This window comes from Bufo bufo, chromosome 7 (assembly GCF_905171765.1).
Source record: "Bufo bufo chromosome 7, aBufBuf1.1, whole genome shotgun sequence".
Taxonomy (NCBI): domain Eukaryota; kingdom Metazoa; phylum Chordata; class Amphibia; order Anura; family Bufonidae; genus Bufo; species Bufo bufo.
In genome coordinates, this window is record NC_053395.1 from 51,424,522 (window position 1) to 51,450,663 (window position 26,142).

General features: G+C 41.6%; 1 protein-coding gene across 1 annotated transcript in view; it reads right to left on the reverse strand.

The window, feature by feature from the left end:
- XYLT1 (xylosyltransferase 1) overlaps positions 1–26,142 on the reverse strand; it is a 324,653-nt gene that overhangs the window by 148,393 nt on the left and 150,118 nt on the right. Inside the window, exon 2 of the mRNA XM_040439450.1 lies at positions 15,088–15,613. Within this exon, the coding sequence (XP_040295384.1) occupies positions 15,088–15,613 (526 nt within the window). The remainder of the gene's footprint in view (positions 1–15,087; positions 15,614–26,142) is intronic.

Consider the following 26,142-nt stretch of genomic DNA (forward strand, 5'->3'; position numbering starts at 1 on the left):
AAGTAAGGGCTATTTGACCATGAAGGAGAGTGATGGGCTGCTGCGCCAGATGACCTGGCCTCCACAGTCACCGGACCTGAACCCAATTGAGATGGTTTGGGGTGAGCTGGAGCGCAGAGTGAAGGCAAAAGGGCCAACAAGTGCTAAGCATCTCTGGGAACTCCTTCAAGACTGTTGGAAGACCATTTCAGGGGACTACCTCTTGAAGCTCATCAAGAGAATGCCAAGAGTGTGCAAAGCAGTAATCAAAGCAAAAGGTGGCTACTTTGAAGAACCTAGAATATGACATATTTTCAGTTGTTTCACACTTGTTTGTTATGTATATAATTCCACATGTGTTAATTCATAGTTTTGATGCCTTCATAGTCATGAAAATATAGAAAACTCTTTGAATGAGAAGGTGTGTCCAAACTTTTGGTCTGTACTGTACATTCAATGAAACCGGGCATTGGAAGAAATATATTTTTGGGAATGTTCCTTCAAAGAAAGATCTCTCGTTCACGAATGATCTTTCTTTAAACTAAAAATCTTTTGTCCAACTATCAGATGAAAATATTGAACATGGGAGACTTCTTTTCAAATGATAATGGTGTATCATCTGTCTGCTTGTTAAGTTTCAACTGTTTTGGTTGAAATCATCCGTTTTGATCAACTTAAGACTAATTTCTATGGCCACCTTTAGACAGGATTAATAATTCTGAGCCTATATGTGGTACCATGAAGTGTCAATCACAGGTGCAAGCCCTGCCCAGAACCAGCAAAAGTGTCTCATATGACTCCACTTGACTCTGCTAAATGCCTCATAGTCATTCCTCATAGGAAGGAAGATAAAAAGCTAGCCCTATTCCAAACCCCCGACTGGCACTTTGGTAATCTATTTCGTAGACCTGCTTTTTTACTCTCCTATTAGTGATCTTAAGGTTTTAATAAATCTAACAGGTGACAAGTTCCCTTTAAGGTATGGAGATTCAGGGTTATCTTTTCATCTTAATTCTAATTTACTTTCTAGTGCCTACAGATCAAAGTTTTCTACCTCATCTCTATAAGTCTTTATGAATTTTAAATTGTAGCTCAGCCCACAAACTGAACACGGGATGAGGGAGAAGTGCTGAAATATAGTATGATTCAGTTCAACACTACTGTGTGCATCTGCAATGTAATTAAAGTGTAAGTACAATGCAGTGACTGTATCTCTTACGAAGTGCAGTCATGAAAATTCAGTGAGGGGGTGCTACAGCTTCATACAGCGAAGGAATGGTTTATTTCGACAGGTTTTCGCACCAGGGAATAGATTTCATATATTCTGCTCCGTAACCCTTAAAAGTGTCAAGTCTAAAAATTCATTTCTTGCTCTTTTCATTTTTAGCACTTGATCCTAACCTCCGAGAAGGATATTACTTTCTTAAAATTATTCACCTTTCAAAATAAGGTTCTACACTATAAATCTATCCTAAATGGCTTCACGACAAATAAGTATCTAGTCTAGAATACCTTGACTTTTGCCCAAGAAAACTCTTCTAAGTTCCTACTGGAACTCACTCACCAGGACATTACTTCATGTCCTGGACGCTAATAATTCTGAAAAATCTTATTCTCCTGGATGTAGTTCATTGATAACTATCCAATTATGGCTATTTTGCAATTAGTGTATTCACAGTAAATTTGCTGTAGAAGCAAGAACCCACGGCACAGTAAATGATTGTGTTCTTGGTTCCTTTTCAGACATTTACTTCGAGAGGCTTAGGTTTATGGTTTTATGGCATTTTAAAGCAGATCTACTATCTTGTCTCACATCATAAAGGTCTGTAAATGCAAAGAGATTGCCAATAAAATATATTAAAATGATTAGGCAAAACAGATACAGATAGTTCCGCAAGGATATTTCCCAATAGAAATAAAGATATTTTTATGAAGGTAAAGTCACTTTAGGCAGCCACATTCAATAGCTGTCATCTGAACAATTGTTTGGCCCAACAGCTATCTCTCCCAAGCCCTCTTGACTCCCCCATACATATGCATGTTTGGTTCAGCCAAACGTGTATGTGTATTCAATGAGTAGAGGGAGGAAGACCCTGCCAGATGCTTATGGTGGCAGCTTATCTCCTAGGAGAACAAAAGCATCAGGCAAAAATATTTACTTTGCCCGATCCTTATCTCCCTCGACATCATGTGTTGGGGGAGAGTCAGAAGCTCCCCACACTCATTAGACTGACAGAAGAACCCACCATTCTTGGCGGGTTCAGCCGACAAATACAGTAATGTGTATGGGGACCTTTAGACTCTTCACAGCTTGAGCACTAAACCAAAAGGTCTTGGTATTTAAACGACATTGTCTCACATCGGCCTCTGTCTTTTTTAGCATTGTTTGGACTGACTAAGCACAGAAATGCAATCAATTCAATGGTCATGTGGATGTACACGGCCTTCATTCTACTGTATCCAGCAGATGTTACAGATGTTTACGGATAGCACAAGTGAAAACCAAAGTGGTCTGATCATTTACAGATGGCAATGGTCCACCCCTTTGGGGTCCCAGATGCCATACTACCAGCAATATAATTTTCTAAAGGTGGCCATCCACATTTAGATACATGCTGACTGAATATTGGAAAACCATCCATATATGGGGGCCTCCGGACTCTCCCTGACAGAAGATGTCAGACTAGAAAATGCTCAGACATGCTGGACTTCAACATGCAAGATCCTTGTGTCCCTGGGGAGATAACACTCTGTCAGAGAGTGGTCTTCTACCATTTACGACAAATGCACACTTGGCCAACCATGTGTGTGTTTGGGGGATCAGGCGAGATGGCCACCGGCTCCGCTGACAGTTATCTTAAAAGCATGGTGGGTTTAAAGAGCATCTGCCAACATACTCAACCCTAATAAACCAAGCATAATGACTGGTAGGGTTTATCATGCTAATCAAAACAATACCTTTCTTTTATCTGTATGTTCAATCACTGCCAAGATAACAGCGTTTTTATTTATATGCAAATGAGCTAATTAGAGCACCAAGGGGCCTGCCCAAAACCCTTGGAGCACCACTTCTGTAGCACCCCTGTGCTCTGCAGACTCCCTTCTGCTCCTTGACTGAAAAAGCTAGCCCTGTATTCTCACACCCACATCGAGTCCACTGCACAAGTGCCGGGTCACTGAGCCAACTGGGGGGTTTGCAAATGGATCTGATGAGATTGAGAAGCAGCATCAGATCCATGTTGCATGCGCCAACTCTCTAAGGTGACTCAGTGCAGGTGTGAGAATACAGGGCTAGGCGAGAGGTCAAGCCCTGTCAATCAAGGAGGAATGTGAAGAGCACAGGGGCATTACAAAGTAATGTCTTCCTTAAAGGGAACCTGTCATTAACCTTTATGCTGCCCATACTAACGGCAGAATAAAGTAGAGACAAGTGAGTTGATTTCAGCGGTCTGTAATTTATAAGTTAAAAGTATGTTGGTTGCCGAGAACCAACATCATAATCATTGCAGACTGGGCCTGGAAAAGAGTAATAGCCACCCGAGAAGTGTCATGGTTATTCATGAATTCCTGCTCTCCTGCCCACCTGCTGATGACTGACCGTCTTCTACCTAATTTTCTCCCTTTGTCTCTAGGAGAGAACTTCCAATCATCAGCAGGTGGGCAGGAGAGCAGGAGATTATGAATAACCATGACTCTTCTCAGGTGGCTGTGACTCTTTTCAAGGCCTGGGCTGCAATGATTATGATGCTGGTTCTCAGCAACCACTTACTTTTAGCTCATGAGTGACACACCGCTGAAATCAGCATTTCTGTCACTACTTTGTGCTGCCCTCAGTGAGAACAGCATAAAGTTGAAGACAGGTTCCCTTTAAAGAGATATTGGTCCTCAAGATGTATTGGGAGAATTGGTCTGGTCAACATCACTGAGAACTGGGTGCCAAATTCTTCCTCCTAGAAAGGCTAGGAGAGACAGAGGCTGCTCCAGTCCCTTCTGGCAAATATAAATCCCTAGTAAATGCGACAATAAAACAAGGGGCGGAAAGGGAGTGGGAGGTGGATCTTGAGACTGATTAAAACAAGCTGCAATGACATGTTTTTGTTCAAGTCATTTTGAAGAAAAGTGGTATTTTTTGGAATTTTTATGATTATTTAAAAAAAAAAACGTTTTCCCGTGTATAAAACTACCTAAGAGAAGTTTGGAGTGGCCCACCACAGAATCCCTCAGTAGCCTCAAAGTTGTAGCAGAAGACAACCTCATTTGGGGCTGACATTGGAACCGATCGATTGCTACTAGAGTCTGTTTCTTGTACGACGATTCACATAAAAACCTATTAGATCTTCTTGATGATGTGTCCTCTGTGTGCAATGTTAAACAGGTTTTCCATGACCCTGATACTAAAGACCTATACCAGATTTGACACCCAGGACCCCCGTTGATCAGCTGTTTGAAGAGGCTGCAGCACTCAAGTGAGAGCCACAGCCACTTCCTAGACCAGTGACATCACGTTCATCAGTCACGTGGCCTAGGAGCAGCTCTGTCCCATTCAAGTGAATGAGGCCAAGCTGCGATACCAAGCACAGCCACTGTAGAATGTATGTATGCTGTGTTTAGTAAGCTAAGATGAGGTTGCAGAGCCAACTGGAGCTGATCAGAAGGGTTCCTGGGTGTCGGATCCCTGCAGATCTCATATTGTTGACCTATCCTGAGAATCAATATTACAATCTTGGAAAACCCCTTTAACAAAAGATCACAATGCAGTTAGAAGGGATAGTGCACATGTTCAGTATAGCTGGAGGGTGAGTCTTCAGAATTGCTTCCTTGGGTGGACTTAAGGAACCCAATACCGATCTGCCTGTGAGTAAACAGTTCAGCTTCCTTTGGAACCAAGTCCAACATCACTGTATAAATATTCTCCACTTAGCTACAAAACCTATCTGCATGTAGACTCGAATGATAGTTTTTGTTATTGGCGCCAAGTAAGATGAATTATCTGAAAAGGATACTGTGACATGTTTTTATCACTCGCATATGAGAATTTTTTCACGTTCATACTAGACAAAACAGTTACAGTCAGCAGCTGCCAGGAATCTGAGAACAGCAGCAACAGTTATTCCACTGCTTCGTGTCCTAGGATGTAGATGGAAAACTTTAGCAAAACTTTCAGTTCTTTACGCAGCATATATATATACAGTACAGACCAAAAGTTTGGACACACCTTCTCATTCAAAGAGTTTTCTTTATTTTCATGACTATGAAGGCATCAAAACTATGAATTAACACATGTGGAATTATATACATAACAAACAAGTGTGAAACAACTGAAAATATGTCATATTCTAGGTTCTTCAAAGTAGCCACCTTTTGCTTTGATTACTGCTTTGCACACTCTTGCCATTCTCTTGATGAGCTTCAAGAGGTAGTCCCCTGAAATGGTCTTCCAACAGTCTTGAAGGAGTTCCCAGAGATGCTTAGCACTTGTTGGCCCTTTTGCCTTCACTCTGCGGTCCAGCTCACCCCAAACCATCTCGATTGGATTCAGGTCCAGTGACTGTGGAGGCCAGGTCATCTGGCGCAGCACCCCATCACTCTTATTCATGGTCAAATAGCCCTTACTTTCAAAAGTTTTCGCAATTTTTCAGCTGACTGACTGACCTTCATTTCTTAAAGTAATGATGCCACTCGTTTTTCTTTACTTAGCTGTTTTTTTCTTGCCATAATACAAATTCTAACAGTCTATTCAGTAGGACTATCAGCTGTGTATCCACCTGACTTCTCCTCAAACCAACTGATGGTCCCAACCCCATTTATAAGGCAAGAAATCCCATTTATTAAACCTGACAGGGCACACCTGTGAAGTGAAAACCATTTCAGGGGACTACCTCTTGAAGCTCATCAAGAGAATGCCAAGAGTGTGCAAAGCAGTAATCAAAGCAAAAGGTGGCTACTTTGAAGAACCTCGAATATTACATATGTTCAGTTGTTTCACACTTGTTTGTTATGTATATAATTCCACATGTGTTAATTCATAGTTTTGATGCCTTCAGTGTGAATCTACAATTTTCATAGTCATGAAAATAAAGAAAACTCTTTGAATGAGAAGGTGTGTCCAAAGTTTTGGTCTGTACTGTATATATATTTATGTCACTATTCAAATGATAGTCTATACATTTTATATTGCGGTGGCAGCCAATTTCTGTGGCTACATAAACAGGTAAACTAGCAACATTATGAGTCTGACCACCATCCTGCTCAGCGCTGATCAGTGAAATAAGGTGATTATTTAAAGGGCGTTTCATACTGCTCAAATAACTTTGCATATTGTCGGCAGGACGTCTCCTGTTCACACTTGTTAACGATTTTAGGTGCTGCATGAAAGATGCTTTTACCCTGCAAACCAGCATTTTACAGTTTACAGTTTATCTTTTATACAGACCAATTTTAATTGCCCCATTCTCAGGCCAATGAAAAAAGGCCCTTAGGGAACTACCTCAGAGAGCGGTCATGATCCATTCGGGTCGCGGCCAGCTGTGGTCAAGAACACCACCTATACAGTGCGATCTTCATTAGTTAAATATTAGGGAGCATGCGGCCTAATTGGCTGCAGGGTTCTTTATCACAGCTGGCAGCGACCTAAACGGATCACGACTGCACAGCGTTGTCATACCCTTAAAGAGGTTATCCGGGCTTTTACTATTGATGACCTATCCTCAGGATAGGTCATCAATATCAGATCGGCGGGGGTCCGATGCCCGGCAGCCCCCATCTCCTCATACAGCCGATCGGCGGGGTCGTTGGGCGTCGAACCCCCGCCGATCTGATATTGATGACCTATCGTGAGGATAGGTTATCAATAATAAAAGCCCGGACAACTCCTTTAAGGCCCCCATACACATTAGTACGAGAATGTAGGGTTTGGCTGACAGTCTAAGGGTGGGTTCACATCTGCGTTCTGGATCCCGTTATGGCGTTCCATTATAACATGGTTATAACGGAAAATAACGGAATCCATAAGACGGAAGTAAAAAAAAGGAAGCCTTTAGAGGCATTCCGTTTTGATCCATCTTAATATAAGTCTATGGGGAAGCATAACGGATCCGTCTGGGTCCCGTTATGCAAGACGGAAAACAAAGTCCTGTCGACAGGACTTTTTTTTCCCGTTCTGCATAACGGAAACCAGACGGATCCGTTAAGCTTCCCTATAGACTTCTTTTAAGACGGATCAAAACGGAAAACTGAATTTTAAAGGCTTCCGTTTTGCATTCTGTCATAATACAAGTCTATGGGCAGCAGAACAGATCCATCTTTCTGTCTTATGGATTCCGTTATTTTCCGTTTTAACCATTTTATAACGTAAAGCCATAACGGAATCCAGAACGCAGATGTGAACCCACCTTAATGTATATGAGGAGCTCTTGACTCTCACCGACAGATGATGTTGGGGGAAAGAGGATTGGGCGACGTGAATATTTTGCCCGATCCTTTAGTACTCCAAGGAGATAAGCTACAGCCAGAAGTGTCTGGCAGCAGCTTTCTCCTCTCTCCCCACTCAATATGCACACACGTTTGGCCGAACTAAATGTGTATATGTATGGGGGAGTCGGGAGAGACAGCTATTGAATGTGTATGGCCAGCTTTACACTAAGCTCATTAAGCAGATACTGTAAGCAGAAATTGATTGTCAGACGTTGGATTAAAGATGACATTAATTACTTAGATAAAGTTAATACAAGGCACTTACTAATGTATTGTGATTGTCCATATTGCTTCCTTTGCTGGCTGGATACATTTTTTTCATCACATTAGACACTGCTCGTTTTCAGGGGTTATGACCACCCTGTAATCCAGGAACGGTGGTGGTGTTTGCCTCCCAAAAGCCTCTCTGGTGGCTGGGACAGTGGAAGCACGCATTTGCATGCATGCACAGCAGATCCCATGCCGGACACCTCGTATCTGCGCAGCGGTGGCCGTAACCTCTAGAAATGAGCAGTGTATAATGTGATAGAAAAATGATTCAAGCCAGTGTACTGTGGACCCTGTAAGCTATATAGGCAGACAGCCTTACAGAGGACTCTCACACCTTGGTTTCCTCCATGTTTCAGCTCATCAGTGAGAATGGGTGGAGCTTAATGAAAGGGGCTGGCTTACTACTGCCCATCTACGGCAGCCTAAGCCCCGCCCCAAACCATGTCTAAAAACAGAAGAAAGAAAAGGTAGAGGACGGTATATATATATATATATATATATATATATTATTTTTTTTTTTTTATTTTATTTTTTTTTACTTTAGTGAAATGTATTCTGTAAAGATATAGTAAAAAAAAAAAAATCGGAAATTTAATATTCCAACATACAGTATAACGCAAATAATCATTTCTTATCATGGACAGCTATATACAGCCTAGAATGTCATAAATACTGCACTTTTTTTTAATACACAGAACAAATTCTTTAGGCTGGAATCACACATTAAAGCCTCATGTACACGACTGTCTTTATTTCGGGCCGCAATCCACAGACACAGACACTTCCCTGTAAAATCTGCATTTTTCTCACTCCTATCAATATAATTATTTTTTTAATTAATGGGTCCATTTGCAATCTGCAAAAATGCCCTAAGTTTTTGTAGCAATATTTTTTTGCCAAAGACAGAAGTGGATCTGAAGAGAAAGAACATTTATGATGGCAAGTCTGATACTTCCCTTTTTTGTATGCACTACTGTGCTTGGGTTTAAAAAAAACTGCATTAAAAACTGCCACAATAACTGAATGTGTGATTTCAGCCTTAATGGGGTTGCCCACTATTTCACTAATGATGGCCGACAATATCTGATCAACTTAGGCCTGACAACCCACACCCATGCCTATCAGATATTTCAGAGTAGCATCGGAATTTGGTGTCAGACAACCCTTTTATTCTAACCAGACAGATTATCAAATGTTCTGGAATATTGGAAAGAGTTTTCAGAGAATTTTCTCTGCTCAGTCTCTAAATGATGCAGTTCTTAGCCGGAAGCATGAGGGCATTAAAAGATATTTGGACTGTCAGAAGTCAGGATTACAGGAATGTTCCTTCCTGGGATTAAGGAGAAAGTCTCTGAATGGGGCCTTCCATTGCAACAAAAATTGGGGACAGTAGGTCAGGGTGGCTTAAAAACATTAAAGAACCAATTCTGATCTCATCGATCCCCACTGCTGTCATTCTGATGCTCCCCGGGTATCTACCTCTTGACACGACATGCTTAGTGTTGTCTGCTCAGCCAATCACAGGTGCTGCAGCAGTGACCCCTCCCCCTCAGCCATTGATTGGCTGAGCAGGCATTTCCTGTGTGTTGAGATGGGAGCAGGAAATAGAGAGAAGCAGGGACCCGCGCAGCATCAGAATTGCAGCGGAGAATCAGTGAGGTGGGCATCAGTTCTGTTTTAAGGTCACTCCTAGTCCAATGCCACCAATTTTTATCCTGCTTTAAAACCTCTTTAAAAATGAAATAAATGCAAGGCTGCAGAATGCAATTCCTGTCGAAAGCAGCAGATGTGAAGGCCTCACCAGGAATTCATGACAAGTCAGCTCGGTGGAATTGTTTATGTTGATTGATGCTCACGTTTAGCTGCTGCGTAGCTTTCAAGTACCGTGTATTCCTGGCTCCATGCAGGAGAATTACCCAGAGGATGACATCTCTATGGAAGTCAGAGCTTGATGAAACCGTACAAACACATAATGAATGAATCTGTTAACCCAATGCATAAATATTTAAAGTACAGGCATCGGCAGCAAAAAGACAGCAAATCTTTTTCTCTGCAAGGACGTGTAAGACTGTATATGACTCGGCATGCTAAACACCTTGATAATGCCTCCACTACTTCAACTGCAAGCCGCCAGCGGGAATTAGTGCTGACGTCGGCAGAATTCATTTCATAGCATTATTTATATTTCAAGGAGATTTCAAGAAGGTAATGAATAAAAAAAACAAGTAAAACTGTACATGGGCAGAAGATAGCACAAAATAGTGGATTTATTTATGATATACATATAATCTACAGGGGTGCAAAGGGAATCCCGTCTTGCTTGTCAGTTTTCTCTCAAACGGAAATTCTGTATTACGGATTTCAGTGTACAATAATTTTTCTTGGACAATGCCAAGATTTAAAAGAAATCGGTCACCAGATTTATGATGCCCTATCTGAGGGCAGCATCAACTGGTGACAGAGACTGATTCAAACGCAGGGTCACTTAGAAGAGATTTATTATCTCCCTAGTCCTCTTTTTTGCTGTAAAAACATCACAAATCTCATGCCATTAGGTGGCATTTCTGCGCCGCCCTCACCACTTTATGAAAAGGGGCATAATGAGGACGGTGAGTGGGTGGTACCAACAGGTCCACCACATTTATGCTCATTTGTGTCTGCTTTAAGGTGCAAAAGAAGTACAGACAGTAATTGTAACAGGCAGTGGGTGTGGACCTACTGAGCTAACTAACCAGTTTGGGCTAAACCTAAGAGCCTTGTCCTGGCGGTTCTCCCTGTAACCCCTATACAGGGATATGGACTTTTCCACAGGGAACCAGCCAGGCTGCTACCTCCTGGAGTAGTCTTGGTGTAGTTGGCTGTTGACCCACAGGGATCAGAGACCCTTGTGCAAAGCAACCCAAAGCCCAAAGTCAGGACAGGCTGAGTACTTGCTGTGACGGTAACGTACACTACACACAGGGGGGAGGATAGTGACCACTGCGCTCCACCCTCACCCCTGGCCCTGCCTACTTGCCTCGCAAGTCCTAATGACAGGGGACAACTAGACGGCAGTCCCTAACTTAGGATACGTGCTGGGAAGACAGACAAGACAAATAACGGAACGTGAACGCACCGGGTCAATACCTAGAGAGCTACGCAGTACTAAGGAATGAGCAGAGAATAGTTAGGGAAAGCTGAGGTCAAATACCAGGAGAGAAACGAAGTACAACAGGAGTCCGCAAAGAATCGTCAGGTGGAAGCCGGGGTCAGGATACCAGGAGAGATGCGCAGTACAGGAGGAGCAGGCAGAGAATCGTCAGGGAACAGGATCAGGTAAGTATACAGGAACAAAACAATCACCAGATACCTAAAATTAACAGGCAACCTGTGGCCAGCAGGCTGCCTGTATTTATAGTGGGGAGTGAGGGTCATGTGACGTGGCCAGCGTCACATGACCGACAGACAGACAAATCAAGCACCGAGTGATCAGCTCAGCGCTCAAGGCAAACCTAGGAGCAGGGAGCCTCCCAGCTAGCAAAGCCGCGCTGGGAATGAGGCCAAACACAGATCCTGCTAAGCAGCAGGTCTGCGGCTGATGGGAGACCGAGTGCGTCTTTGGCGCCCCGTGACACTTGCGTATTCTAAATAGCAATTCCAAGGTCAGGGAAGGCAGAGTATGCGCGTAGTCTAGGTCACAATTCCAAGGTCGGGGCAGGCGGCAAGGAGCAAGATCTGTAGACAGGCAAAGTACAGTACACGGGTATTCAGACAACAGATAACTTTTGTTGGTTATTAGAGACAAGACAAAGTCAAAGCTCAAGCGAGGAGTTGGATCCACAGCCCAGGTAAATAGGAAGGTTGATCAGCTCCTTAATCAACAGCTTGGCTGAGAACACAAGGAAAGGATTAACTCTGGCAGTGCTGAAGGACAGTTCATGGAGTACTAGGGAGAGTAGAGTGACGTCCCTGCCTGACAGTTGCCCCTTAAATGCTAGTTCTGCAAATGAAGATTGCTTATAATGAGTTTACTTTTATTGTTTGCCAATCCACAGCACAATATCTCCTATACCACATACATATTAGGGGTAGAATGCTCTAGGGTTTCGACTAAGGCTAGCTTCACACGCCCTCTGGTTCTGGCATTGCCGGACGCTACCTGAATGCTCAACAGCCTCATTAACTATAATCTCTTTACTGCTAGTATGAAACTAGCCTAAAGGTGGCCATACACATTAGACAAAAGTTGGTTGATGGTTGAACAGCAGTTGGGAAAACAATCATTTGGCGACAGCGACACGCATTTTAGTCCATATTGGTAATCAGAGTTGTTCAAACTGGCCATACATGTTCAATGGATCATAGACCTTTCTAGGAACATGGTTTCAAAAAAAGATCTTTCGTTAAGCTGTTGGAGGAAAATTTCAAACACAGTTGACTTCTTTTCATATGATGATGGTCTATCATCTGTGGGCTAAGACAATCGTTCGTTGTTAAATTTTTGGTTGACTAACGCGTATGGTCACCTCAAAATTGTCAAATGGAACTGGAGTCTGATATTTAAACGCCATCTAACTCCACTGCAGCCAATTCAGGCAGGGACAGGTGCTACATTTTGGCCTTACATAAATTTTTGGCCTACAGTAAATTGAAAGACTGTTATTAGTCATCAAGGATTTCTGTGGCAATATAAAATCAAGAGCATCTATACAGGTCACAAAACTCCAATTGCAAAAACAACACGTCAGTTGTTGCAGAACCTCTTTTTGAAGACTAATGGAGCTCCAATGTACTACTGATTGAGAGAAAACACAGAAGGTTTACAGCAGCTGAGGTTGTAGGATGTTGTTCTGCAGGACCTGAGGGACAGAACAATATACGGTAATATACATCACAGCTGCTTAAGAATCTCTTATGTTACAAATTTTCATCAGCCAAGGCCTGTGAGCTGGAATGGTCCAATTTCCCAACTGAAGCAACTGGTACCTTTTCGATGGTCTGGAATCTCAAACTATCTGTCAGATATTTCTAATAAAGAACACTTTTAAACAAGTTCCTGAGAGGATCAACTTCAAAGTGCCATAGTTCCAGTGATTTAAAGGTTGGTGGGTGTCTACCATCTACTAACACAAAAGGCCTCTAAGAGCTCAGGAATAAAAATGGGCTATATAAGCAACCTAAAAGCCCACAAATGTAGGACAGCAGGTAACAGAACCATAAAAATAATTGGAACTAGGATAAATAAGTAAAATGAAGAAGTGTTCCAAACCTTCTCTGCTCCAGAATGGCTCCATGCATCTAGGACAGTTCCTCCCCTGATACATGAGGAAACCTAATATATGTTAAAAACTATTAACATCTCCCATCCTCAGTTTATTATAAACTCCCTTTAAAATTAAAAGTATGCAAATCATCATCAGAATTAACAGCCGCAACATCGGCCATGAGGGATAGATAGATATTTACCCCCTTTACTAACGCTGTGTAGTCATTTACATAACAAAGTCTGCATTTGTCTCATAATATCTTGTACTTTCACATCAAATAATTCAAGTGACTTTTACAACCCTTCTTATAAAACACAGTTTTGAGGTGCTCTGTCAAAGAGTCAAGACAATTGCTCATATAACAATTCCCTAATGTACTAATAAGCTGGGTGTGGTGAGGCATCCGGCACTTCTGCCCCTCTCCATGGTGGGTCCGGCCATGCATTGGAGTCTGTAAAAAACATCTTAAAGTGTACCTGATTTTTCAAAAAAATGTTGCATAATGGCTGTGCTTCTTTGTACAATCATAATTGTAAAGGATCAGGTCTTTTTTGGTCTTCCCTAAAGCTTTTAAGCCATATTATTCCGTTTCAGCTTGCACAGCTAAATGCATTTCATTCAGAAGCAGGGGAGTCTAACTTATGTGAATTCTGCCAGCCCTATACTGCTGTGACGTCCTTTCCCTTACTTTCCGTTATGTTTGTTTTTAGCTCTGGAGCTCATAGAACAGATAAAGAGGGGGAGATCTCACTTCCAGACACACAGGAGGCTCCTATAATCTTCAGAAGCATTGTAGAAGCAGTTCTTTTATCAGGCTCAGGAGCTCAGCTAGCTATGTGAGGCGCCTTCTGTTACCAGGGATGGGTTTTGACTGACAACAGGCAGTGGACTGCAACTTAGGTGGAAGTGAGACCCCTAGTGGCCATGACTTTATAGCTTTTTTCAGGTGGATGCAGGCAGACTTTTTAAAAGAAGTGATTTAGAAATTTGCTAGTTACACGATTCTTTATTAAATGAAATAAAAATGTGTGAAAGTACAATGACTCTTTCAATGTGAACTACCTCTTTAAAGACATTTTAGCACAACAATTATTTATGTCAAGTTGTTTTTCTGCCTATAAATACCCCCATGACTGTGCCTAAAGTGACATCCGGCTCAGCTATCTGCCAAACACCAAATTGTTCCTGGAATCAGATGTCAGAAATGATACATATATAACACACCAACACTAACGAAAATAAAGCTAAAGATATACGACAGTAAACTGCGGTCTGCAAATTACATGTTTCCAAAGACCACAGTTCCCAACTTTGATACCACTGACAAGAGGAAGCCCCTTGCACTTTGCTACTTAACCCACAGTGAGCGCATGGAACAGAAATGCATTACTTTATTAGATGCTTTGATATTCATCAAGTGTTATTTTATACTGCACATTACGGTATATATTAGATGATAAAAATGGTATTTCCCGGTTTGCTTATATAGGGTTGAACAAGTCACCACTGACCATATACAACTAGGACAATTTGTACTGTAAAAACCTGTTAAAACATTACGTACTGTCTCCCTTGTTGCGGTGTAGTGTAATTACAAGTACTTGTTTCATTCAAGTGATTACACTGCACTTCCAAAACCGGCAATATAATGAAGAGGAAGTAGTGCTCGCATGGAGTAACTCCTCCTATTCAAACTGCTGATCGGCGGGGATGCCGAGTGTCGGACCCCCGCAGATCGGATATCGAGGACCTATCGTGAGGATAGGTAATCAATATAAAACCCTTGCACAACCCCTTTAAAAGGGCTTTCCGAGTCTGAAAAGTCAATTTTTTGGATTACTAGGTTCACATCTCCAGTAACCTGATCCAGCAGGCTGCACCCAACTGTTCTTGTCCGGCCAAAACACGGCTCCCATACTGGAGTGTGAGGCCGGATCCCCGCCAGATCCCATTATAGTCTATGGTGTCCGACCGTGAGCTTTATTTAGAATGATGTCATCCTCCCTACCTTTGTCTTTAACATCGCTTCCTGCCTCAGTGACCACGAGTCGTACTTCCTAACAGACAATACTATAGTGGTCACGACAATAATTCAAAAAGATTAACAAAACCAAGTTACCTTCCAGCGGACAAAGTCTGGTCACTTTCTCCGGCATCAGCTTCCCTTGCTTATGTTGACAATAGACCTCAGCAATTTCTTGGCGACACTGTTTTGACTTAGACCGAGAAAGAGCTGATATTGCCTCCTTTCCAGTGATCTCACATTTTGGAGGTAGCTCATACTTTATTTCAGGGGAGCCGTTTACAGTCTTCTTGGTATGGTGCATCTTGGTGCTTCTATAACCATCCTTTAAGTTTGCTGAAGTGAGGTTCTTGGAAGGGTCACCTACATAATGTAAAACTTCATTTGAATTTTTTTCTAGCAGCGAGTTTTCTTTCATTTTTTCCTCAAGGGCTAACTTTCGTTTTAAATGCTCCTTCTGCCTGCTTGGAGGCTTCTTCCCCTGCTCCGTCTGGTGCTTATGCCTTTGAGTCCTTGGAGCAAAGTTACTGTTATCAATATTTTCAAAGTCTTTTGGAACTGAATTCTCATTATTGCTGTCGGTCCGCATTTTCTCTTTCGGGCGGTGAGAAAAATATCCATCCTACAGAGAGAGGAAATTTGAGGTTTAGTAGAAGTATGCTTAAGAAAAGAAGACCCATCTGGAGCAAATATTTCCCTATCCTGTTCAGATTACATTACACCATTGCCTAGAGAGTTCCAGTACTAAACATCAGCAATTCTTTGTATTGCTCAAAATATCTAAAACATGTTAACGTTTATGTCAACAGATCCTATGTGGACTGATGCATCTCCATGGTAACAGACTACAAAGAAACCCTGTGCAGTCTGATCATGAAGTCATGTGTTAAGGGCCTATTAGACCACACGATTATCACAAATTATCTCTAGCTCTGTAACCATATTTGTCTGCAAAAGAAGCCAAGGGATCATTACACACAAGTTTTCCTACACAACAATAATAGTACATTATAAAACAATTAGAAAGCAATAAAAACTGGTATACTGGGACTTAAAGGGGTTGTCTAGAACTACAAAAAATATCATGAACAAGCATTCATAGGGACACTCATTTGCGATAATTCCCTCGTAAAATCGATTAGACAATGAATGAGTGTTTGCTCATTCATCGGCTGATGGCCATCTTTCATCAGGATGAAAGACGATCGATTATCGGCAGCACTTCTCCCTGTGTAATCTGTGTTCTCATCCATCGGCGCTCACATTGCCCTTACATTGGGCATTGTAACAGCACATTTAGGGCGGGTTCGCACTGGCATCAGGGAATTCCGCTATAGGTTCCGTTATAACAGAGTTATAAGGGAATATAACAGAATTCTAGGTCGGAATGCAAAACGGAAGCCGTTTTGCTCCGTCCTACTACACGTCTATGGGGGCAAAAAACGGTTTAGTTTGGTTCCGTTCTACATGATGGAAAAAATAGTCCCTAACGTCAATGCGAACCCGCCCTTAGTCTGTTCCATCTGCATCCCTCTTTGTGTTAACCCTCAGACAATGGAAAAGGGGAGCGGTGGAAGAAAGTAACAAAGCACTGCAGGAACAGACTACCCATAAGATTTGTTTGTAGTCTGTAACCATGGCAACATTAGCGTCTGCATAACAGCTCTTGGCACATAGGATGCAAGCTTCTGGCTGCCCTGCTGTACATTTTCGAACTGATCGCTGGCATATAATATTGACAGATACGATTCCTCTTCATAACTTCGTCAGATCCACCGCCAGATATAGGGGTTATTAAGACCCATTGTGTATATCCTGTAATGGCACCCGCTGCAGTACCAACTGGGTTGTCACATGGCTCCCACGGATCATCGGGCCATGTTCCGAAAGCTGAAGGCTGAAGACCACAGCACTCTCCGGAGCACCGCTGCCTCCTCAAACAACTTAGGGGGAGGGGAGTGCCCCTCCCTCACTGATTAAATATTGATGATCCTGAGGATAGGTCATCAATATTGTACTCCCTGAAAATATTTTGAATTCAGTAATTGCTAGAATAAAAAAACGCATGATTTTCATCATACACTGAACTCAAGGAGCTAAATCTGTGAATATAATTAGTGTCGGACCAGATTTAACTTGTTTATAAGAAAACTTTCAAAGCATTGCTTAGAGCCATCAGAAATAAATGTGAATTATTTACAAAGTCGAGTGAGAAAAACACCTAGATTTATGAAGTAATCAAAACCAGAAATGACGACCACTGCAAAAACTTTCACACTAGCGCTTTAGTTTTCCGGTAATGAGATCCGTCATAGGGGCTCAATACCAGAAAAAAAAACCTTCAGTTTTGTCCCCATTAATTGTCAATGAGGACAAAACTGAACTGAACAGAACGCTCCAAAATGAATTCCGTTCCGTTTAGTTGCGTTCCCATACCGGAGAGCAAACCGCAACATGTTGTATTTTGCTTTCCGTCCTGGGATGCGGAGCCACAATAGAAAACGGATCCGTACTCTATTGACTTTCAATGGAGCTCAATGTATACAATATATCAATCGGCACTAGAAATAGAGTGGCGGTGCGTGTGTCCCAGGGCAGGCGTCCCATGTAGATCAAAGGAAGAACGGACCGACACTCGCTGTTAGTATATAATCTTGTGATTTAGTGTCGCATTCCAGTGACGGCGTTTCGGCATACAATCTACAGTTTGATAAAGGCAGATTGTATGCCGAAACGCAGTCACTGGAACGTGACAATAAAGCACAAGATTATATACTAACAGCGAGTGCCGGTCCGTTCTTCCTTTGATTTCAATGGAGTTCATGATGGATCCGTCTTTGGTATGCTAAAGATAATACAACCGGATCTGCTCATAACGGATGCAGACGGTTGTATTATCAGTAACTAAAGCGTTTTTGCTGGATCCTGTTAGATCCAGCAAAAATGCTGGTGTGAAAGTAGCCTTAATTAGTTTCAAAATTAAAGAGATTCTGCTGCTGGTAAAAACGATGAGTTCTTTCTTTCTTTCTTTTTTTATATTTTTTTCTTCAACAAAATTAATCTCTTTAATTATTTTCTGCCTACAAACCTGCAGTGAAGGCCTTCTGAATCGCAGAGGTAAAAAGAAATTCTAAGACAACAATTTTCATTTGCTTGTATACTAAAAATAGAAACGGTCTGAAGTACGGTTCCAAGAGGAAAAAAAAAATCTCTAGTTCTGTAACCATAAAGAAAGAAGCCAAGGGATCATTATACGCAAATTTTCCTACGCAAAAATAATATGGAGGACATTATAGAAGCGGAGCCATTAGAAAGCAACAAAAATGGGTATACTGGGATTTAAAGGGGTTGTCTAGAACGACCCAAAAAAATTCTGCTTTCTGTGATATTGTAGATCAGCTTGAGTAAAGTAAAAAGGGCTGATATGCAATTCCACACACAACCCGTGGACAGCTGTGGCAGCTGTGTTTCTGGAGAAAAGGAGGCATAGACATCAATTAATATTAATGACCTATCTTAGGCCCCTCCCCTCTGCGTTTCTGGACACACCCCTTCCACGAGGAAGCCTCAAGCAGAGCAGGGGAATTAAGAAGCACCGGTTGGCTAGAGCCCGCCCACGGGTGCATTTAAGCTCTAATTTACATATTTTCAAAAATACCTATTTCTCCTAAACGCATCAAAAGGCCCACCAGTCATTATGGTTGGTTTAAAAGGGTAGATCCTGCTGACAGATGCCCTTTTATAGCTTTCATCAAGGGACAAGAAATCCTTAACCCCCTTCCCCTCAACAAGCTATAACACCTTGGCATGCTGTTGAAACCGCATTATAGCGTAACTAGATATGTGTATTATGGGGGAGATTTATCATACTGGTGTAAAGTAGAACTGGCTTAGTTGCCCATAGCAACCAATCAGATTCCACCGTTTATTTTCCACAGCTCGTTTGGAAAATGGAATTTGATTGGGTGCTATGGGCAACTAAGGGTGGGTTCGCATTTGAGTTATGACATTCCGTTATAGGTTCCGTTTATAACGGATTATAAAGGAATTCCTGGACGGAATGCAAAACGGAAGCCTTTAAGAGGCATTCCGCTTTGATCTGTCATAATAGAAGTCTAGATCCGCCTTGTTTCCGTTATGCAGGACGGAAAGTCCTCTCGACATGACTTTTATTTCCGTTCTGCATAACAGAAACCAGATGGATCCGTTATACTTGCCTATAAACTTCTATTGTGACGGTTTAAAAAGGAATGCCTCTTAAAGGCTTCCGTTATGCATTCCGTCCGGGAATTCCGTCATATTCTGTTATAAACGGAACCTAGAACGGAATGCCATAACGTAAGTGCGAACCCACTCTAAACCAGACACGTCAGGAGAGGTGACAGGTCCTCTTTAAATGATATATAACGGTGAGGAGAATTGTAAGGATGGAAATTATCTAAGAAGTTAAGATTTTGTATAAGAATGGTCTGTTGGCGGCAGGAAGATGACTTCAGAGATATTGAGGAACACTTGTTGATAATTAAGGAAAGTGATTAATTTAGAGGGTAATTTATCTAAGTGAAGACACCGAGCAGAATTGGAATGCCCTTTCATGTAGCAACCATGTCCGTGCCTCATCCTCACTACTTGGCGGATCTTCTTCCGATTAAATTGCATCTCCAACCACAGCTTAGACGCAGTAAATGTCAATGACTGCATAATATATCAACTTGTAATTATCATACCTATAGTTAGCATGGTGATTTTTTACTGGGATGATTATTTCAAATTTATAGCCATGGACATCTTTTACCCATTTTCTACATTATCAGATGTTGGTTGTTTTGCGGTTTTCTACCCTGCTGGCGAATATAAGCCACCAAACTGCCAATTCCCAAGAGATGATTAGAAAGGTTCATCTGTAAGAACCAACCCCTTCTGAGCATCACAAATCATGAATCTCATACTAAAACATTTGGCATGTAATATGAATTCATATTAAAGAGGTTTTGTGAGTCGTCCTCAGGATAGGTATCTGATTGGTGGGGTCCGACTCTGATCACCTGTTTGAAGATGCCTCGGCGCTCTGGTGATTGGCGTGGCTTCCTTGCAGCTTAAGCTGGGTTCTGGAAGAGGAACACTGTTGGAGTTCACCGTATCTGGCATAGCCGGATACTACCGTGCACCACCGGATCCCCATTCACTGTAATGGGATTTGGCAGTAATCTGGCCACTTTCCAACATATATGCCTTCTTTCAGCCAGATAAAAATGTTGTGTGTAGCATTTTTTGTCAGACTGAAAGCAGGCATGTACAGTGACTGGTTTACAACACAGATGTGAACCCGGCCTTCCCAAGTATAGCTCCATCCATTGAATAGCATCTGTGCTCGTTATCGCAGCTCAGCCCATTCACTTGAATTGGACTGAGCTGTGCCTAGGCCATGTGACCGATGAACAGGACGTCACTCTCCTAGGGTAAGCTGCTAGGAGGCTGCGGTGCTCACCAGAGTGCTGCTGCCTCTTCAACCAGCTGATTGGTGGAGGTCTTGGAAGTCAGAGCCCCACCGATCAGATACCGATGACCTATCCCGAGAATAGGTCATCAGTGTAAAACACTCGGAAAACCCCTTTAAATTCCACAATTTGCTGTAATATTATTTTCTCCAGCCTCTATTACCTTATTCCCAATGTTTTTATGAATTACCACGTACAGTATAATGTTTTTGACCACAAAAATTTGGGGCAACACCTTTTTACTGCTGACTGGCTCATAAAGCAGATACACAGACATGAATGGGATTAGCACTGCAGTAACCATCTCCGTCCACTACACAATGGAGGGAGCTGTGTAGCCCCGACATCTACTCGCGGCACAGGAGATGTTGGCGTGGGTGTTACCCCTGCCAATCAGATATCCTGAAGACCTGAAGATAGGCCATCAGTATAAAAGTACTAGAAAACCCCTTTAAAGTACGGAATATTGGGTGGTATATAAAGAATAATGATAATTATCATATTGGAATCTACATGAGATGTAGCTATCGGTGGTTTTCATTTAGTGCTATCCAAGGAACCAATCCAAACTATCTAAGCCACCCATAAACATCTACATTCATCTGTCAATACTTTATGAGCAAGGAATACGTTTAAAGAGCTGATCGAAATGTATAACACTGCAGTGACAAAAATAAATCAAAAAAAGTTCAGAAAATGCTGTGTGCCTACATGCATGTATATGCAAGCAGATCTTTAAATGTTCACGCTCAGCTTGTTTATCTGCCAAGAATGATTGAAAATCCATGAATTTCATGCAGACTTCACAATTCTATAAGTTCCCCGAGCTGATATGCTCTTCCGTTTTAATGAAATTCTTAAACTATATTGAAGGCATTCAACCCAACAGCCAGAAATAAATGAAAACTGAGGTTTCCACCTCAGCCCATAAGACATATGACAACTACTGTCGACCATACACTTTAAACACATGAAATCACTGCTCAGTCATGCAAAGTAATCCCTGCAAAGCTGGCCATACACATTAGATAGAACTTGGTTGAACAGCAGTTGAACAAACATCTGGTGAACGTTCCTTTCGCAGACACGGCCATACACATTTTAGTCCATATTGGCCATTATAGTTGTTCAAATTGCCCATACATGTTCAATAAAACCAAATGATGGACGGAAGATCTTTCTGGGGATGTTCTTTCAAAGAAAGATCTTGTGTTCACAAACAATCTTTCTTTGAATGATAGATCTTTCGCCCGACTATCGGATGAAAGTATTAAACATGGCCGACTTCTTTTTGACTAAAATGAACATTTATTTTGGTTGAAATCATCCGTTTTGATAAACCTTAGACTAATGTATATGGCCACCTTAAGTTATGTAGAGCACAGCATATCTGGTCACCACAGCAACCTCTCTGGAAATATTGGTATTGTCAAAAAAAAATTATAGCAATTATACTGACATTCATCTACAAGAACAGCATATTTGCCAACAATGGAATATTTAATTCCCATACCTAGGACTGCTCTGCCACCTGATCATACCCCCAGGATCACTTCAAAATGCCAAGAAAATGACCATAGGCCAACCACTTTGGCCCATAATTCTACAAATTCATTCCTTCCATAAGCCCGTTCTGGTCAAGTGCCAGTCCAGGCTTCACCGTTAGTAATGAATCTCAGTGATCAATCTATAAGAAATAGAGTGGCAAGTGATTGGCTCCAAAGTCAGCACCAAATGGGATTGTCCTCTTGCTGGACTTTTGGGCTTCTTTATTGTTTTAGACACTGGGTCTATCAGAGGATGCATTATACTTCATTACTACCACTTACTGTGAGAAATTTATCAAAACTGGTGTAAAGTGGAACAGGCTTAGTGGCCCATAGCAACCAATCAAATTCAAATTCCACCTTTCATTTTGTAAAGGCGCTCTGAAGAATGAAAGGTGGGATCTGATTGGTTGATATGGGCAACTTTGCCAGTTTTTTTTTTTAACCAGTTTTAAAAAATCTCCCCCAAAAAATACATTCATGCATTAATTCTCCCAATGTCAAAATGCATCTTGCCTCCCTGGAGGGATATTCGAAAAGAAAATGGGGCATTCATTTAATTTGCTATTATTTCCATCACTCTTCTACAGTTTTTTTGTTTGTTTTCTAAGCTTTTCCTTCTCCTAAGCCCTGGATTCTCAAGTAAAACATCTCTGCATGACAGTTATCATGCAGCTAAACTACAAATGACAGAAAAGAAAAGGCTGAAAAAAAAAAAAATACATCAAGTGAATGGAGACTGACGTGCAAGCCAAAACATCTTCCAAATCACAATTGTTGCAGGATGCCCTGAGATTTCTGAAAACAGGAAGACGAGTAAAACAACTATTGTTTCTGCTCAGGAAATGCAAATTCCAGATAATCTACTGTACATCATTTCTATTCATGGGAACTAAACCCCTAAATGAACAGTATTCCTAATTTCCACATATCTTCAGAACATGGGAACATCAGCTTTCAGAAGAATGAGACCCCTGTTGTACAAGCCAAGGTGGATTTTATGCCCTACCACCTCTACATTAAGGGATAGATTTATCAAAACTGGTGTAGAGAACAACTGACTTAGAAGCCTATAGCAACCAATTAGATTCCATATTTCATTTTTCATAGCTCCTTTTGAAAATGTAAGGTGGAATCTGATTGGTTGCTGTGGGCAAAAAGGCCAATTTTCCTCTACACCACTTTTGATAAATCTCCCCTTAAGTCTTGCTCAATGGGGGCCTTCATTTTTTTGATGGGGGTTTTAAAGATAACATTTATGGCATATCCATAGAAATTTCTGAAGTTCAGATATCCCATTAAGGTGACTTTCTTTAACCAGGTTACTTGCTTTATTCCCACAGGTATAATAGTAGGAAATCACATCTTTCATAGGTTTTAAATTGAATGCTTGAGAGATAATGATCATACTTAAAGAGGTCATCGTTGACAAGAACCAGTGGGGTTGACAGAAGACTTCAGCAGGAGCCCTAATGAGGCTGTGTTTAAGGTCACCTTCCAGTCACAAGAAAGGACATCTCATCTGAACTGGCTAGAAAATATATGTATATATGACACAATGTAATTTTAGAGATGCCATAAGCTAGGGTTCAGAGGTTTAGATAGGCATTTCGTTCTTCAGGAAGGGCAAAGGTTCAGTTCTGCTAGCTGAGTGGTCATGTTGTGCTTTTAATAGGCAGCACAATTTATAATTATCAGGGTTACATTGAAATTGTTTAGTAGGGGGTTACTTGGCTTAGGAACATTTGGAAGACCTGCTCTACCGCATCTAGCATCCAGGCTTTATGTCTGTGCCACCACCCCATTATCCATGATTCTATACAAGATAGATCTATGAAGCCTTATGACAAGCTCAGATGCACCGACAAGATCATATTAACATCTGATATATTAATGACTGAAGAATAATTTGTAGATGGTGACTAAAAGCTGAAATCAGATACTGATAATGCATGTGCTGTGAATTCGTAGCTCACAACACTGTGGATGCTTTTGGATTGCTCTGTGTATAGTACAAGTCAATGCTTAACTTGGTTAAGGAGGCAGTAAATAGGATAATTGGCCAATTTGGCCACTTATAATAGTGGCTGCCAAATTAGATAACAACCAGCCACTTAGTAAATTAGGCTGAATGATTACATCATGTCCCAAAGCAGCTCTATAAATGCCAATGATCTGATTAATTACACTTTGTTCAGTCCTTACCCCATTGAAAACTAAGGACATTTTAAATAACCGGAAGAAAAATGTTGGTCATACTGCAAGGTAAAAGAGGTTCTCCTGGAATAACCATCTAAAATAACTAAGTCTAAGAAGTTCTCTCATTTTGTAATACAGTCTCTGTTACACATTAATAGGTCTATGGGATCATGGCTGTTGGAAGGAGACATCTCTACACCTATATTTCGTCAAAGAAGAAGGGTTTCATCCATGAATCAATGGAAGAGATGTAAGAAAACAGACCCTTTTAACCAGTAGCAGGCATGGTTTTCAAGACTAGTTAAGGACTGCCTAAAGTTCTATTACACCTATATCTATGTTCTCTTGGAGTAACCCTTGAATGACAGAGAGTCATATAGTTTGGCTGTGCTCCACTCATCATGAGTTAAAGCGCTTCTCCATTAATGGCCTTTCCTTTTGGATAGGCCATCCATGTTTGATTGGTGGGTGGTTGACCATGGGTGCACCAAACAATCAGCAGAACCAAGGGGCCATAGTGTTTTCTAGATTTTCATGTCCTTTAATGATGTCCACAGGAGGATGTCTGTACAGTCGTGGCCAAAAGTTTTGAGAATGACACAAATATTAGTTTTCACAAAGTTTGCTGCTAAACTGCTTTTAGATCTTTGTTTCAGTTGTTTCTGTGATGTAGTGAAATATAATTACACGCACTTCATACGTTTCAAAGGCTTTTATCGACAATTACATGACATTTATGCAAAGAGTCAGTATTTGCAGTGTTGGCCCTTCTTTTTCAGGACCTCGACTGGGCATGCTCTCAATCAACTTCTGGGCCAATTCCTGACTGATAGCAACCCATTCTTTCATAATCATTTCTTGGAGTTTGTCAGAATTAGTGGGTTTTTGTTTGTCCACCCGCCTCTTGAGGATTGACCACAAGTTCTCAATGGGATTAGGATCTGGGGAGTTTTTTTAGGCCATGGACCCAAAATGTCAACGTTTTGGTCCCCAAGCCACTTAGTTATCACTTTTGCCTTATGGCACGGTGCTCCATCGTGCTGGAAAATGCGTTGTTCTTCACCAAACTGTTGTTGGATTGTTGGAAGAAGTTGCTGTTGGAGGGTGTTTTGGTACCATTCTTTATTCATGGCTGTGTTTTTGGGCAAAATTGTGAGTGAGTCCACTCCCTTAGATGAGAAGCAACCCCACACATGAATAGTCTCAGGATGCTTTACTGTTGGCATGACACAGGACGGATGGTAGCGCTCACCTTTTCTTCTCCGGACAAGCCTTTTTCCAGATGCCCCAAACAATCGGAAAGAGGCTTCATCGGAGAATATGACTTTGCCCCAGTCCTCAGCAGTCCATTCACCATACTTTCTGCAGAAGATCCCTGATGGTTTTATTTGGAGAGAAGTGGCTTCTTTGCTGCCCTTCTTGACACCAGGCCATCTTCCAAAAGTCTTCGCCTCACTGTGTGTGCAGATGCGCTCACACCTGCCTGCTGCCATTCCTGAGCAAGCTCTGCACTGGTGGCACTCCGATCCCGCAGCTGAATCCTCTTTAGGAGACGATCCTGGCGCTTGCCGGACTTTCTTGGACGCCCTGAAGCCTTCTTAACAAGAATTGAACCTCTTTCCTTGAAGTTCTTGATGATCCTATAAATTGTTGATTGAGGTGCAATCTTAGTAGCCACAATATCCTTGCCTGTGAAGCCATTTTTATGCAACGCAATGATGGCTGCACGCGTTTCTTTGCAGGTCACCATGGTTAACAATGGAAGAACAATGATTTCAAGCATCACCCTCCTTTTAACATGTCAAGTCTGCCATTTTAACCCAATCAGCCTGACATAATGATCTCCAGCCTTGTGCTCGTCAACATTCTCACCTGAGTTAATAAGACGATTACTGAAATGATCTCAG